General features: G+C 34.1%; 1 protein-coding gene across 1 annotated transcript; it reads left to right on the top strand.

The window, feature by feature from the left end:
* The first annotated feature begins 6,159 nt into the window (after positions 1-6,159).
* UBC27 (ubiquitin-conjugating enzyme 27) lies at positions 6,160-15,058 on the top strand. Its single transcript, XM_089801597.1, has 5 exons — positions 6,160-6,617; positions 8,885-8,933; positions 10,715-10,874; positions 10,986-11,075; positions 14,611-15,058. Exons 1-5 carry the CDS (start codon positions 6,437-6,439, stop codon positions 14,716-14,718), a joined length of 588 nt encoding a protein of 195 aa, XP_089657723.1. The 5' UTR covers positions 6,160-6,436; the 3' UTR covers positions 14,719-15,058.
* Positions 15,059-15,935: the final 877 nt, after the last annotated feature.

Genomic DNA, 15,935 nt, shown 5'->3' with positions numbered 1-15,935 from the left:
GAATGCTTTAGTAGGTGATTGATTTCTCACGAACTTGAATGCTTGAATAGGTGATTGATTTCTCATGAACTTGAATGCTTGAATAGGTGATTGATTTCTCAATTGATTTGCTTGCTTGAATTCAATGGAAGGTAGATGCTTGATCATGACAGGTAAATATCTCCTCATGAAAAGTGGATATCTCCTTGCTTCTATCTTGTGTATTTAAAATGAGCGAGGAAGGTTTAATTATATACTAGTCTATGACACAAACTTCTAGAGAGGCTGACATAGGAGAATTAAATTCCAATTAAGCCCTAATCCCTAGAAATAGACCTAGATTAAATACAATTTAAGGGCTTATCGTTCTGAAGCCTGAAATAGCTAACCCAGAAGTGAGAAAACAAAAATTTTAACTTCTTCCTACATCTGACAAAATTTTTGATGAAAAGGGGGGCTTGGGTCAAGGTTGAGGTCAACTTTGACATAGGGTAGTGTTGAGGTCATCCTTGACTTAGGTCAAGGTTGAGGTCAACCTTGATGCAGGGGTTAAGGAGCCCTAGAAAATGAACCACAAGGGAAAAATAGTGCCCACAGAGGCCCAAATAGAGCCCTAAATAGGCACAGAAGATGAGAAGGGGACAAAAAGTAGGGGATAACTTGATGAAGACCCAAAACACTCCCTAAGAATGGCTAAATGTTCTTAGCATGGAAGTGCTTCCATTTTAAGATGATATAGTAACATAGAAGGAAAATATGATAGAGTTTGGTAAGTACCTTGCTAAGGTGTCTATACCATCAAAGAAGCAACCATATGTAGAGAAGGTCCTAGACTCAAGAATCAAGAAGAAGACTAGGCATGGGGTGTATATGGAGGATCTCATAAAGTGGAAGCATCAACTTGACTCAAGGATCACTTGGGTAACAAAGAATGAATTCAACAAGTTTGGCATTATCATTGACCTCTTAACACTAGGTGTGACATGACCTCTTTGTTGCAGGGGGGAATGGTGCAGGAGCACCTAGGGTTTAGGCTAAAACCCTAAGTCGGTTTAGGTTGTAATGATCCTAGCTAGATCATTAATGAATAATGAACCCAAGAGGGTCTTGAGAGTGTGTTATATTTTTTTGGATGTTAGTTAGGTTTTTTGGATAAAAGTTTCCAAGTGATGTAAAAAAGTTGTCAATACTGTCAAAATATTGTCAATGTTGACAACATTGGGAAAAACATGTAAAATACCTCTAAATTTATTGAGAAGGGTAAGAATAATAATAGAAGAACTTAACAATGTTTAAGTGACCATTATGCATCAGTTGGGAAGATTCATGGTTTGAAAAGAGTCAAAATTGTAAAATGTTACAAAGATGTCATTGACAACATTGCAACTTTACAATGTTGTCATGATGACATTTTGGTAAAAATATGCAAAATGCCAAGAATCACTTATGGGTCTTTTCTAGTGGTCGAGGTATGTCAAGGGGATTTGTGTAAGATTATACATGACTTTGGAAAGGGTTTGATTGATTATTTGGTTGAAATTCAATAGCAAACTCAAGTGATTTTTTATCAAATTCATCATAGTTTTGCTTGCAACCAAGACATCTATCATCTAACGAATTGAATTTACTTTAATTTCATTGTTCACAGTTCACTTTGATTGTTTTCTTACCCTGTGTGCATTGGTATGAGTAAATAAGCAATTTTGTTCTATTAGTAAAATATTTTATCTACTGCCAATTTATTGGCTCTGGTTGAGTTTATAACATAATAAAGACACTTTCAAGACACCCCACTGTGGGACCATCATGGATCTTTTGGATATGAACGTGAAATTATTATATAGTGTATATACCACTTTTAGGGTGTAGATGAAGATATTTACTATTTTTGATGGCTTTCCCTAGGCAAGACAACACATAGTTAGGGGCAAGCACAATTGCACTTGAAGAAAGAAAGGATGGATGGATGGATTGGTAAGTGTACCAAGAGATTTTTATGGTGTTGTTGAGTGTGTAGGGAACTATATAATCAAGGACAAGTGTTAGTGATTCCATTTGGACCAATTTTGGAACAAGAAACTTGAAATAGTTCAAACCCTTAAGCTATTAGGCCTGTTTGGGAATAATACAATACAATCACCTTGGAGGACCCAAAACCCTAAAAATCTATTAATCATCCCAAAAGGGTTTCTAGATAAAAAGTTTTTTTTGATATTCTTTAACAAGTTTTAGTTTTATTAGACAAAAACCTCATCTTTGGGCCTAATTAGACCTAAAAGCCTACTAACCCTAAAATATAGGGATTTATGAGATCGGTAAGAGGACTAATGCGAGATTGAACAATTTGATGCCAAAAATGGTTGAAATAGGTAAATTGGGAGTCCATCCATCCTACTTGTAGTTGACCATGGTCATGGTGAGTTTTAGGGTGAATTTACTCCTATGAGTTGAAGAAGACATAGTGGAGAGCTACCTTTGGTAGAGAGGTTTTAAAGGAGAGAGAGGAGTTGAGAGGTTACTTCTTAGGGTTTCCCTTTACTTTCTAGCCTCTTATCCTCATGTGGTTGTTATATGGTATTGAAGACAATGAGTTGGATCAAGAAGAAAAGAATTCTACGATGGAAAAGATGCAACATAGCAAAGGTTTCTATTGGAGCCTTGGAAGTACTGGAAAAAGGGAAACAACGATGGGGAACTTCATGATTTATGCTCATGTAAGAAATTTCACATGCAGGAGGACCAACACTAGTTTAAGTAGGGAGCAATGATGGTGCATAGTATTGCCCTTTTTTTATAGAAGTTGCTAGGTCTAGGTGTTATCAAGACTTCAAGTTTTAAGTTGGGCTTCCATGTTTTACAGAATTGTGTCATAATTTTTTTTCTTAAGTGGCATGTTGCCACTAAGATTGTGTTAATTTATTTTTACTTTATGATACCAGGATAAAAACTATGGATAGCCATTTATAATGATATGCGATATAAACTCATACTTGTTATTATATGAATGTGTATTAGATTATAGTTAATCATTTGATGAATGAATATGTTGCATGATTTGTGCAAAAACTGTCTCAAGTTTTTGTTTTAGCATGTATGATGCATGAAAACTATTGGAGTAGTTCAAAGGAAGTACCTAAAGTGATTAACCAAGAGACTAAATCTTGCAACATACGATGTTGGCATAAGAATCAACTTGTAGTCAATTATGTTGATAGCCAAAACAATTTGAGTCATCAGGAGTGTTCTTAAGATTGATAAGATCTAGGATGTAATAGTACCTAGATTTTAGGGCTTATGTTGAATGGTGAATTTTATGTTGTAATAATGTATGTGCCTCATCTCTTATAATATAATAATGTTTCTGCATTTTTCTATGGTGAATTTAGTTAACACTTGAATTTTTCCTTTAAATAATACTCTCCTCTCCTACAAGAGAAGGATGGAGAATTGAGGATTTGAATATACCATTGATTTTAGTGAATTATTTTTGTGTAACTTGAAATCATGTAATGTTTCTTTGATAGTTAATAAAATGAATGTTTTAAGCATATAAACTATCTTTGAGTTCTTTGGATTCTCACCCAAGGGGGCCCACTTGGTGAGTAGTCCTTGTTAGCTTAGTTCCTTTCTTGTAGTACCATAGACTTCATTTTATAAGTCATTTGTATTTTTGTAAGTAGTTGCATGTTCCTATAGCCAGAAGGACTGATAACTATAGTACGAGTTTAGCAAGAAAAATGTGATCAACAATGTTAGTTACAAATGTCGTTATGTGCATTTAGATTTAGTATTCACTTTGATTTATTTCCTTCCAACAACCATAAAATAGAATTTTCTTTCAACAAGTTTCCTCTAACATGGTTGATTTTAGTTCTTGGTGCATATATAGTGTTGACCCATTTCAAGTAAATGTACGTGGTTTTATAATTAAATGAATCTTCACTGAGGAAAGATTGCTATTCAAAATGGATCAATTATCCTTGAATTGAGCATTATGTTGAAGTTATTCATCAAATTATGAGGGCAAACAATACCCATAAACAACATTTTCCAGCAATAAATCTCATTTGGGTTTTTGTTGGCTCTCACCCCACATGCCTATGGTCCTCCATTTTGAACCATTGTTGGCATTATAGTCCTCTTAGGCTGCCTAGAGAAGGAGGTCTTTAACTATTTGGTCTACAACCACAAAGCTCAAAATTTCTCATTTGCCTAGTGTATTCTTTTCTAGGGCTTGTCTTTGGGCTCCCATTTTTAGCATTTGGGGCTACCAAACATCGCTATCTTTTTTGTGGCCAACCTGAATCTTTTCTTCATATTTTCTAGTTTTGTAGAAGGGCACAATTCTTCAAGGTTTGGATTCATGATTTTTTAGCCCTTTTTGACCAAAATTATTTATTTGGCATAAAGTCTTGTCAGAAAATTCTCTTAGATTTCCTTTTCAATTTCTTCAGATTTGGCATGCTGGTAAGATGAAAATCTTATTTGCTTTTTGGAAGGATAAAAATGTCCTTATATTCACCCACTCATCTATAGATACTTCTATTTCTATTTTTTCTAAAGCATGTATTTACAATAATGTGATGTTACAAATTCAAGTACATGTAAATAAGATGCTTCTTGAAGTGGCCTATTTGCAAGATCTTTGGTAGCATTGGGGCAATGCTCCATGTCTGGTTGCTAGAGTCCCACTGAATAGGTTCTATTTTTGGCATGCCTTCTCCATCATGTGTCTGTCACTGTAGCCCCAGTTCCTCTACCAGGCATTCTCACACATCGCTTTCTCATGCTTCTCAATGGTGTCCTAATGATCCTCAAGATTTCTTTATTAAAAGTTAGCTTCACCACCTCCCGATGGTTTTGCCCCTTGATAACCCTTTGCTATTGGTGTTCCTTCCTCTTGTTTAGTATAAGATGGATATGTTCAAGTGGTGATTTTGATTGGCCTTTCTCTTGTAAGTGGTTACCCAACTTTCCCTAGCTATTTCTCCAACTAGAAAGGCTAGTCGAGAGGAAGATGAAACAACTGATGGTTGGTCTATTCCAAGTCCTAGTTTTGACCCTGTTGGTGTATGGAGAAAAAATGATGATCCAAATCCACCTCCATCAACTAGTACTACTTTAACTGCTTAGTGTTTTCTACTTCCATACTTTGCCCTTATTTAAGCTGATCGACTTTATATGAGAAGTTTATTCCTAGAAATAAATTTTTTTGCTAGAAAATTGTCAACCCTCTTTTCATATATATATATATATATATATATATATATATATATATATATATATATATATATATATATATATATATATATATATATATATATATATATATATATATATATATATATATATATATATAGTTTTTATTTATTTTTTACTATATCCTTCAATTATCTTCTCTTATTTTTTCATTACTTTTTTAGAAATTAACATATGAATTAAAAAACAACAAGTTAATCTATGTTTTTTTTTGGAAAATCCAAATTTGATTTTAGTTCTTAAAAATAATTTAAGTTATACTTTATTTTTTAAATTAGTTTAATTTTAGCTTTATAAATTGGTTTAGTCTTTATTTCTAAAATTATTTTTGGTTTACCTTCCATCATCTTATTTTCCTTTTTTCAGATGATCATTTTATTCATATATGATAGTTTAAATATAAATAAATAATATTTTTAAGTATATTTAAATTTTTTACAAATTTTATTTTAGTTAAATTGTAAATTAATTATAAAATTAATTTATCAACTTTTATTTTAAGATTAATTATTTTTTTGTGTTAAGTTAGAGTAGACTCCAACCTAAGATGAGAGGCTCACAAGTTAACATTAACATTGTGTTGTAGGCTCTTGACAAAAATGTGTAGCTATAATTTTCGATTTTAGACTCATTTTTAGTTTATATCCTCCCAACTCTATTTTTGAATTATATATAATCCTTTATATTTATCATAACACTTAATTCATCAAAATAACTTCTAAAAATATCTCTACACATTTTATAAACTAATTTAATTTTAAAAAAACAAAACCACTAGACATCATATAGTAATACAAATAAATAAACCATTTAATTAGAAATATTTATGGACTTAGATAATAATTAAAAACCGTTGAAAACTGCTCTCTTCAAGCACCCTAAACCACCGATCTATATGAATAGCAAACCCATAAATTTACCATGATGAAATAGCTGAGTTTTGAGAGTAAGGTTTAGAAATCCATGGTCCCGCTTTGCCACCCCCTTCCAAACCTCCGTCCCCACAGCCCAACCTCCAGGAATCGAATTCCAAGTCTATGCTTCCCCAATGAATTCTTTTCCCGCACTATAAAATCCATCATTCCCATACCTTAAACAAAGTATTTTTTCCCGGTTGGGCTTCAGGAGGAAAGAGGTTTCATAGCACAAGTGTGACTACATTTCGTTTTGACCTGCGTTGGGCACTGCGCATACCAAAATGCTGGACGCCTCGCGAGTACAGAAGGAACTGACAGAAATAGAGAGGGATAAGAAGACATCGGGAATAAGCATCAAGCTGTATGGAGACCATGATGTTAGTCATCTGTGTGGCACAATCGCAGGTCCCGTGGACACTCCTTATGAAGAGGGCACTTTCCAGATAGACATTCGCTTGCCTGGTAATGTACACTAGTCCTCAATTCTCAATGCTTGTTTATTCATTCGTTGTTTACGAGTTTGTTGCATTTGATTTTTGGCTTGATCTCCGAGTTGGGTTCACGCAGTATGATTGTTTGAAAGGCCTGCTTAGTCATTTGCTGTGCTTGCTATTTGGTTTGGTCTCTAAGTTGGATTTTTGGAATTGGGGCTTGGTTTGCGCCTTTGTAATGCCTGTTTAGTCATTGCCGTCCTTGAGTTTTTGTTGAATTTGATTTTTGGCTCGGTCTGTCTCCAAGTCGGGTTTACAAAATTAGGACACGGTGCGCTCGTTTGAGCTGAATTCTCGGTACCCATTTGTTTTTTTTTTGTTACTTGTAGAAATCAGGTCAACAACTATTTTTCTTAGCGTTACATCAGGGGCGTTTAATTTGTTTAGGTTTCTGTTTTTGTTAGAAATCTGGATAAGTAATATTTTTTTGGGACCTGAATGCCGGGCCCCCAGTTTGTTTGTCTATTTTTAGTCGGTTGCATGTCAAATTTAATTTTGTTGAGCAAAGTATGAGGAATCCAATTTGATTTTTTCATTGATTTTATGACAAATCGGGTTATAAGTAATATTTGTTTGTTTGAGCTGAATACATGGCGACCAGTTTGTTTTGGTTTTCCATTATTGTAAGTAATTTCTAAAGTATATTTGTTTGAGCTGAATGGTGAAACATATTTATTTGAGCATAATATTAGGCGTCCGATTTTAGGCCTTTTTAGTTAAAAACGGAAAAAAAATTCAGTTACTGAGGCTATATGCCAGGGACCCAATTTATTTAGATTTTTCTCTTGTTGGTTCACGGGTTAAGAAATACTTGTTTGCACGAAGCAGCGTGTATACAATTTGGTTAGGTCTATGTTTTTATTAGAATTGGCTTAGAACATAGTAGATTGATCTGAATATGAGAGACCTGTTTTTATTTGGATCTTTGTTCTTGATAGTGAACGGATTATGTTTCCATGGCTGCTGTATGCTCATCTTCAGGGATTGCATTTGATTTTGTTTGAGATAAAGGATTTAGAACACACTACATATTTGGTTCTTTGATTCTGCTTGGGACATTGGCATTCCCACGTCTACTAATATACGAGGAAGGGGAATTTCTGGACTGTCAAATGGAATTGAGGTCGCAGTTACAAGAAATTGCAATGAAGTTGCATTTCTAAATCCTGGATATTTGATGTGGTCTTTTTTCCTGTTTAAAATAAGACTATAGGTTAGGCATTGAGCTTTTTAGTGAATAGGTAAATGAGATTTTAAGTTATAGTCGTTGTGGAAAATGCTTTCGGATAGGGTTCACAATGTTGTTAGTAGTAGAGTAGGGACAATTTGAGGGTTCACAAGGTGTTAGTAATAGTGTGAGTGGAAATTGTGAATCTTTGGAAATACCAAAAAGCCTGATTTGCCACTACCATGCCAAGTAATCAACTGTGGATCTCTTGATTGTAATTTCTTGGAGTCATGGTAATTAACTAGATTATCTTGTCTGAAAGAGAGCGAGAATATTATCTTTTTTGTGGTAAAATACTTGTTCAAAAAAATTGTTCTCGACATTTTGCAGTCTAGAGAAAGACATCCCAGTGGCATGAACATCACCCTTTGTAATTGCAGCTCAATGCAAATGGAAAGTAGAAACAAAATATATTATTGACTCAGATGTTTCATTTGTGAAATTCTATAGATTTTGCAGAAAATGGGTTGAAAATTCAGTAAATTCAAATGTAAGGTTTGCTGGTCTAGTATAGTGGGTTCTGAATGGAATGGCTTTGTAGTGCTTTCAAACTGTCAAGCAATATATTGCCCCAAATTGCTAATGCTGAGTGCTATACAGGATATGCTTTTATTTTGGAGGAGAAATATATTCAAAGCAGACACATGTAAGTTTTGGTTTCAGATGTTTATATGCCAGCCAAGGGAAAGATCATAAACCTTGTTTAAATAGAAAGTTCCTGGATTCCAACTCACTATAATCGAGTGTGGCATTTTTTTGCATGTATACATTCAGTTTGGGTGGAACATAAGGTTTTCTTTTTTATTTATATGTTTAAAAGTAGAAGTAATATATGTTTTAGAATAAATGGATTACAAGATCTAAATTAGCTTCTGTTTAGGTGTATTGCAATGGGATGTGTGTTTGGTTGCAGTTTTTGTTTAGAGCCCAAGGCACACAAGAAAGAGTGGAGATTTAACTTGCAAATTATATGGACTGGTTCTGACATGGTGGTTGAATTTTCTGTGCAGGGGCATATCCATTTGAACCCCCAAAGATGCAGTTTATAACAAAAGTCTGGTATGAGCTTTACACAGATGTGATATCTATGTTCCTGGATATGAATTTTTTATTTTAGAGTGTGGAATGATTAGATGTTTTTCAGAGTATTTTGAATAGTTAATTGTATTTTTGTTGACTGCTCTAGAAAATTTTCAACTCATGAATACAAGCTGAAAGGGGCCAGGTTAGGGTAGCTATACAAGGTCTTTACATACAACAACTACCATTGCTCTCTCGGGGACACAGAATAACAAGAGAGATATAATTATATAAGTGATAGAGTTAGACTTGCTGTGGAGTGTCGACTGCTCCTTAAGGATATCAACTTTTCTATACACTTGCAAGGGGTGCTTCACATGAATAATTGTGGACCCTTCTTGGCTTGTGTAGCCGGGACATGCGTTTTCAGAAAAGCAGGAGATCCATTAATACCTTTCTTTGACTTGGTTCAGCCTAAGATTGCTCTATTTAGTACCAAACTCTAACTGATGATTGAAACCAGAACTGGAGGATAACGTGCACTTGATTCATAGGCAATAACTAAAAAATCTATTTGATTTTTATAGATGATAATATTCTTGAGGTAAAGAGTTCTTCTTTTTTCCTCGGTTTCTCCTACAAGGTCTTTAAGTTCTTATGAACTGACAAAACCTTACTAAATAAATTAACAATTTAATGCGTTTTTAGTGCTTGTTAATTTTCTTTATCAAACTAGACAGCCATGCATACCGAGAATCTGTTGTCCAGAAATGTTATCTTTGTTGTGCGGCATGACCTCAGACTCGATCATTTAAAATCTGGTCCTGGCTTCGAAATTATTAGGATTTAATCTTTTATTAAATGAACATAAGCTATTCTTTTGCATATGTATATTGTAGGAAGGTGCACCATTTGAAATATAAAGAAGAAACCAAAGGTCCAATAGATGTTCAATGGTTATAATGCACAAGACAAGACAAATAGGACATTTCAACAGTAGCAACAGTCTTTTGGCATTTCACCAAGGTATTTATGGTGCGATAGGGACCCAGATTAAATTGAATGTAATAGCTTATAATGCACATCTAACTTATTGATAATGATCACATGACTGGATGTTCTGCAATCAACGTTTTGGCTGTCTCTCCCCAGTCTTTGCTTTTCATTGAATCTTTTGAGTGTTTGGATTGGCAACACTTTCTTAATTTTTTTATATTATTAAAGAGTATCATCTTTGTGCGTTTGTGGGAAATTTGAATGTCTTTCTTGATTCAATGATTTTTTATTAGCGAGCTTCATCTTTTGAATATTTTTTAGTGGTACTCTTTCTCTGTGGACACACATTATGACTTATAAGTATGTTTCATGTTCTTAATTGCATTTCTGCTCTCCTCTGTATGCAGAAAATGATTACTGGATTTGGTCAAAGATTTTTGTTATCTTGTTGCATCACTAGATGACATGCTTAAGTTTGATGTATATTTGCTACAGCCATTTGCTTTTCCCATTGCATGTGGTGCTATTTCTAGCTGTCTCTATGAGTCTGTAGTAGAACTGAAGTAGGGAATTCGTTAAACAGTCACATGAAACATAAAGGCAATCCATGATATAATTACGCTGTATCTGACTTTGGGTACTTTTAATTCCTCTTGAACATTTGTCTTTTATTGGTGTTTGCTCATTTAAGAATGGCAATGCCATAATTCTGTGTTATATTCCATAAGGTGAACTGTCACGAATACTTTCAGCGTGTTATTTCTAATAATAAGAATGTGTTCTAACTTGCATTCTATTTCCACTTAACTGTGACATCTATGTAGGCATCCTAATATTAGCAGTCAAAATGGTGCAATATGCCTGGATATTTTAAAAGATCAGTGGAGTCCAGCACTTACACTAAAGACTGCACTACTTTCTTTGCAAGCTTTACTTTCAGCACCAGAACCCAGTGATCCTCAGGATGCTGTGGTAGCACAGCAGGTAGTGTCAAAATATGTCTATAGCATTTTAGCTGTTAATATACCTTTTTGCTTTTTAAACTGTGCTGCATTCTTTATAGGTTTTTCTGACTTTTGTTTCTCATATCTGTAGTACTTGAGAGACTACCCAACTTTTGTGGGCACTGCACGTTATTGGACTGAAACTTTTGCAAAACAGACATCTCTTGGAATGGAAGAGAAGGTATGATTTGTTTTGGTATTGCACTAATCTTCTTGACCAAATTTTTTAATAAGAAAACATATGTTGGAACGATATAAAATTGTAGGTCTTTCGCACAAATAAACTAACTGGTATGATATATGTGGTGTAAGATAGCTGTTTGCATTTTTAGGATAACCTTTTGAAGACATTGATAGGTACTGTTTAAGTTGATGTTTTGTCAAGCTGAGGCATAAATCATAAGCATGTTTTTCTCCTTGTTATCCTCCCGTAGTAATGTCAGACAGGCAAATTCACACTGTTAAAATGAAGAGTTCTTAGATGAGATAATATACTGGAGCCTCTAACTTTTGACTTGATATCAATGAACTTCTAGTATAATGTCTTTTTCTACCAATCATGTCCAAAATAAGATCCTTAAATGAAACTAAAGTACACATCATACCTTGCAGATATGTATGGATTTAGGCTACTGGTAACTTTTGATTTGATATCAACGAACCTCTAGTACAATGCCTTGTTCTACCAATCATGTACAAAATAAAATCCTTAAATGAAGCTAAAGTACACATCATACCTTGCAGATATATGTGGATTTAGGCTAGGCTAACAGGGCCTTCTTCAGGGGCAGTGCAGGAAATTTGAGAGGGAATCTCATTTTGTTATTAAGTCCAATTTAAAGAACCTGCTGCTGGTTGGAAGTAAAATTTGTCTAATTTTCTCAATCATTTTTACAAGATGACCGGAATGCAAAACTTCAATTAGATTTTGTGTCCTTCGATTATATTGCCCAATATCAATCAGAATAAAAATCATAATTGAGTTTCTCAGCTCAAAGTATTTTTGCAGATTGATCTGTTATATTATTTTTTGTAGCTCAATATCTTATGGACATTATACAAGAAGGAATTCTTGAGTAAAGCTACAGCTTCCATCATTTTGTGTTAAGTGCTTGATGATAAATGTTTTTGGCGGGTGACAGACATATGGGGTTATGCTTTTTTTGTCTGTATTCAAGCATAGTTTATAAGTTGTAATTTTTTTTAATATTTGGATGCCCAGCACTCATATTGTTGTTTTGAGACCTTTGTAAGCATTTCTAGAAAGACAATTGTTGAGTGGAACTATGCAAGCCTTTTTGTAACAAGGCTATAAACATGGTAGATTCTGATTTCGCATCTAAATTCTTGTGATTATACCTCTCTGGAGACAAATAGGGATTCTGTTTACCACTACTTTCGTGAGTTAGTCTGTAATTGAAACATTTCAAAGATATTAGATTAAAGAGTCTTATCAGTTCCCACAAAAGAGTCTGAAATCAGGCTTGGAAATCCTTTTATCACAATTCAGAGCCTTAGATTTGGGAAATTTAAGTATGTTCAAATAGTAACTAGGAGGTGTAATATGTGAATAGTCTTATTGTAAGTTATTAAGTGTGGTATTTGCATATTTAAAAGATTCCCATTTGTGCAGTTGATTCTTGGAAATTGTGATGGCTTCTTTTAAGAATAGAATTTAATAATAAGTTTAAAATATAGAACAAAAGAACCATTTAAACGAGAATTGTAAGTAATAAAATTAAAATATAACATAATTAAAATGTATTTAAGTTTAATGAATATTTTCTCTTCTGGCTTCTTTATTGAATATTTTCTCTTGCCACAAAACACAAATTCTCAAAGCAAACACTCTACAACACATTGTAGCTATGACTAGGAAACATATCTCTACAGCTGATAACATGCCTTGAGTGTTAAAAACTTTAAATGTTTTATTGCTCAGGATATATACTCTTCCCTAAACATCTTTATTCCTTCATCCCCTGTTAATTTGCCAATCTCTTTAGTTCTAGACAATTATCCATCTTGAGACCTGTAAACACATGGTTTGTTCTTTCAAGTTCAAAGAGGCATATTTTTTACCTCGCTTCAAATGTTTAAGCAGTTGGTTCATTTGTTGTCTTGATGACCTCACGTTTGTAGCAATAAATAGACTACAATTCCTTACTTGCCATTGCCCAAAGAGAATGATTCAAGACCTGTGTTTCTTCATTAACATCTTTGTGCAATGTATAGTAATTCTCCTCAGTCTTTGCTTGCAATTTGTAATGGATATGCAAATAGATGTAATTGCTTAGAGGGTGAAGATCCACATATAATAATTACACTTTGACTTCCTACTTCAATTTTACAGACTCCGCGATTCAAGCCGTATGTGGAAACCTAAATGGAATAAGGGTATATTATTAAGTGATTCACTTTCTCCTTTGGTTTTCATTCTTTCATCCTGATGATGGATCACAGTGTGTGATCTGAAACATTGATGCAAAAAAACTCACAATCAAATCCAGAAACAACATTGACAGAGCTCATGGGTTGTGGAAATCTACTAGCTCTTATAGATTATTAAGTGTTAAATATTTGCAAATATCATAATTTAAAGTGTTTCGTAGAAGTGCTTACTAGAGTCAGTTAATAGTTTACTTCTGACTTTTTCTAATAGAATTCTTTCATGAGATAATTGATCCAAAGGTAGTATCCAGTTACAAGTTTAGCTTATTTACCACAAGATGAAAAATAAGGGTACACAAGTGAATTGATGATTGCAACCTGAAGGTGAAGGTCAAATTGGTAGCATTTCATTGTGCTAATTTGCATATGCACATGGGGATTATACATCATGTGGTCAATGCTGATTAATCTCACTCGAGAGCTATCATTGATCCAAGATATCATCAAACTTCTTTGCTTGCACCCAGTTAGTATAGTACTGTTTCCACAGTTGAGCCTTTAACCTGGGTATGCTCACAAGAATGGGCTAGCATTTGATTCTTGAGAATAATAACCTCAAATCAAGTGAAGCTGTGTGCGACTTCCCTCAAAAATTTGGATGATCAAGTGGTAATATTAGACATAACGAGTTATTAACATCAAAGCATTTGGGTGATGCTCTATTCTTTTTATTTCGTGGCATTCGTGCTAATGGTGCAATTTCTGTTTTTTAATACTAGGAAAATTCTGCATTAAAGCATTACTCCATGTGGTACTAGGCAGGGTAAAATCTTAATCTTGACAGATTCACGGCTTTTCGAAAATCCTGGCTAACTACCTATTTACCCATTCTTTAGAAACCAATATAATATGCTGCTCACAGTGGCTATATAAATCTAAAACATGACAAACTACCTATTTACCCCTTCTTTAGAAACCAACATAATGTGCTGCTCACAGTGGCTATATAATTCTAAAACATGACATGCACTTGAAACCCTTGCAAACATAAAAGGGATAGATTTATATTCTGCAAATGGTAGGATGATTGATGCAATTCCAAATTGATATTGTATTGCTTCTAGACAACAGAGATTAACATATGTTATTTGCAGTTCAAATGTCAATGCTTAATGATCATCATAAACATTTTTACTTTTGAGCAAATTGTTTATTTGATATTTTGTGGTTTAATTATTGATCAATGAGATATTAATATATTCTTGGAAAGTGTATTCCACACTTGATTTCTGCCAAGGTGATTAACAATGGTAATGTTTTTTCAGGTGCAAAAGTTGGTTGAGATGGGTTTTCCTGAAGGCACAGTGAGAAGTGCTTTAGAAAAATGTGGAGGAGATGAGAACTTGGCACTTGAGAAACTTTGCAGTGGTTAGCTTGAAAATTACTTAGAAGGTTCTAGAAGGTTGAACTTTCTTGAACGTTTTGTACTTTTTAGAATGTTTGACACTGCATGAACCATCCTTCTATTTATCTAATTTATATATGCACATAATTTTCCAGTGCTTTATCGAAGTTCTACTTGTAGATCCTCTTTATTGAAATAGTGGTCTATACTTTAAAGGTCCAGTGCTACTGTCATTGTACTTTTTTTGTGGCATCATTAGTTTGAACCAAAGCTAATGCACATTAGGACTTTACTAATCAATGTATCATATGAATGATGATGTTTCGTCTTCATTGGGCAATTTGAAAATTAGTTACTTTCTCAGTGTAGCGAATATTTTAATCTGACAGAACCATTGAACTCATTTTTCAAGAGCTTTGGCATCATAGAAGAAATATTTGGGTTTTTTCTGCTAGATAAAGTTTTTTTACTGGAAGCATGAATGTTGTGCAATGACTTACTACATGTTGATTCCGTAATATAAACATGGACAGCTATTCTGCATCATTAGGCTTCTTTGTGAAGATCAAAATACTTTCTAGTATCATTCTTGTTTATCGATTAATTGGAAATAGTGTATGGCACGGTCGTCAATAGTTGTTGACGCAGTGCAAGGCAGGAGAATCCCCAAAGGAGATGTCCTAGCCCCCTGCTATAAAACCATGCAGCGGAAACATAATAACAAGAAGCAACAATGCAAGATCTGATACCAAATCACAATAATATATTCATAAAATATAACTGATTACATGCAATGTGCCGGGCTGTAAGGCCTTCCCGGTTACGGCCAAATATGAAGCAAGTAATAGTTCTGCAAGATCCCTCAAGATCTAATCCAAACCCTAGCTAGTCTAGAACTTCACTCTGGTGGAAACCTCCAAAGAAGATCTCAACTTGTGCTCGTAAGCCCACCAAGCAATCTGCTTGTTATCCAAGCCGCAGCTACTAGCCCTCCTCCAAATTCGCTCTTCCAAGCTTCTCTACTTTTCCTCCATGGATGAATAATGCCTAAAGACTTTCCCACAACTCCTACTTATACCAATCTAAGCCACAGGTCGGCCCAAAACACAAATTAAATACAAAAACATAAATTAAATGCTAAAGTCGGCCTCCTACAACAATTAAATTCCCAAAATCGATGTCTTGGTAAAATAGCGATATCTTCTAGCTCCGAATGAATTAGAACTTGAGCTTCGAAACGTAGGT

The sequence above is a fragment of the Cupressus sempervirens genome, chromosome 9 (assembly GCF_028749045.1).
Source record: "Cupressus sempervirens isolate cs-2001-9-10 chromosome 9, ASM2874904v1, whole genome shotgun sequence".
NCBI lineage: Eukaryota > Viridiplantae > Streptophyta > Pinopsida > Cupressales > Cupressaceae > Cupressus > Cupressus sempervirens.
The sequence above is the reverse complement of the archived record's forward strand: the minus strand, read 5'-3'. Positions and strand labels throughout refer to the sequence as shown.

Excerpts from the sequence above, each read along its gene's own strand:
- UBC27 (XM_089801597.1), top strand. The coding sequence starts at position 6,437 with ATGCTGGACGCCTCGCGAGTACAGAAGGAACTGACAGAAATAGAGAGG. Across the intron at positions 6,618-8,884 it reads GATAGACATTCGCTTGCCTG|GGGCATATCCATTTGAACCC; the intron begins GTAATGTACACT and ends TTTTCTGTGCAG. Across the intron at positions 10,875-10,985 it reads ATGCTGTGGTAGCACAGCAG|TACTTGAGAGACTACCCAAC; the intron begins GTAGTGTCAAAA and ends TCATATCTGTAG.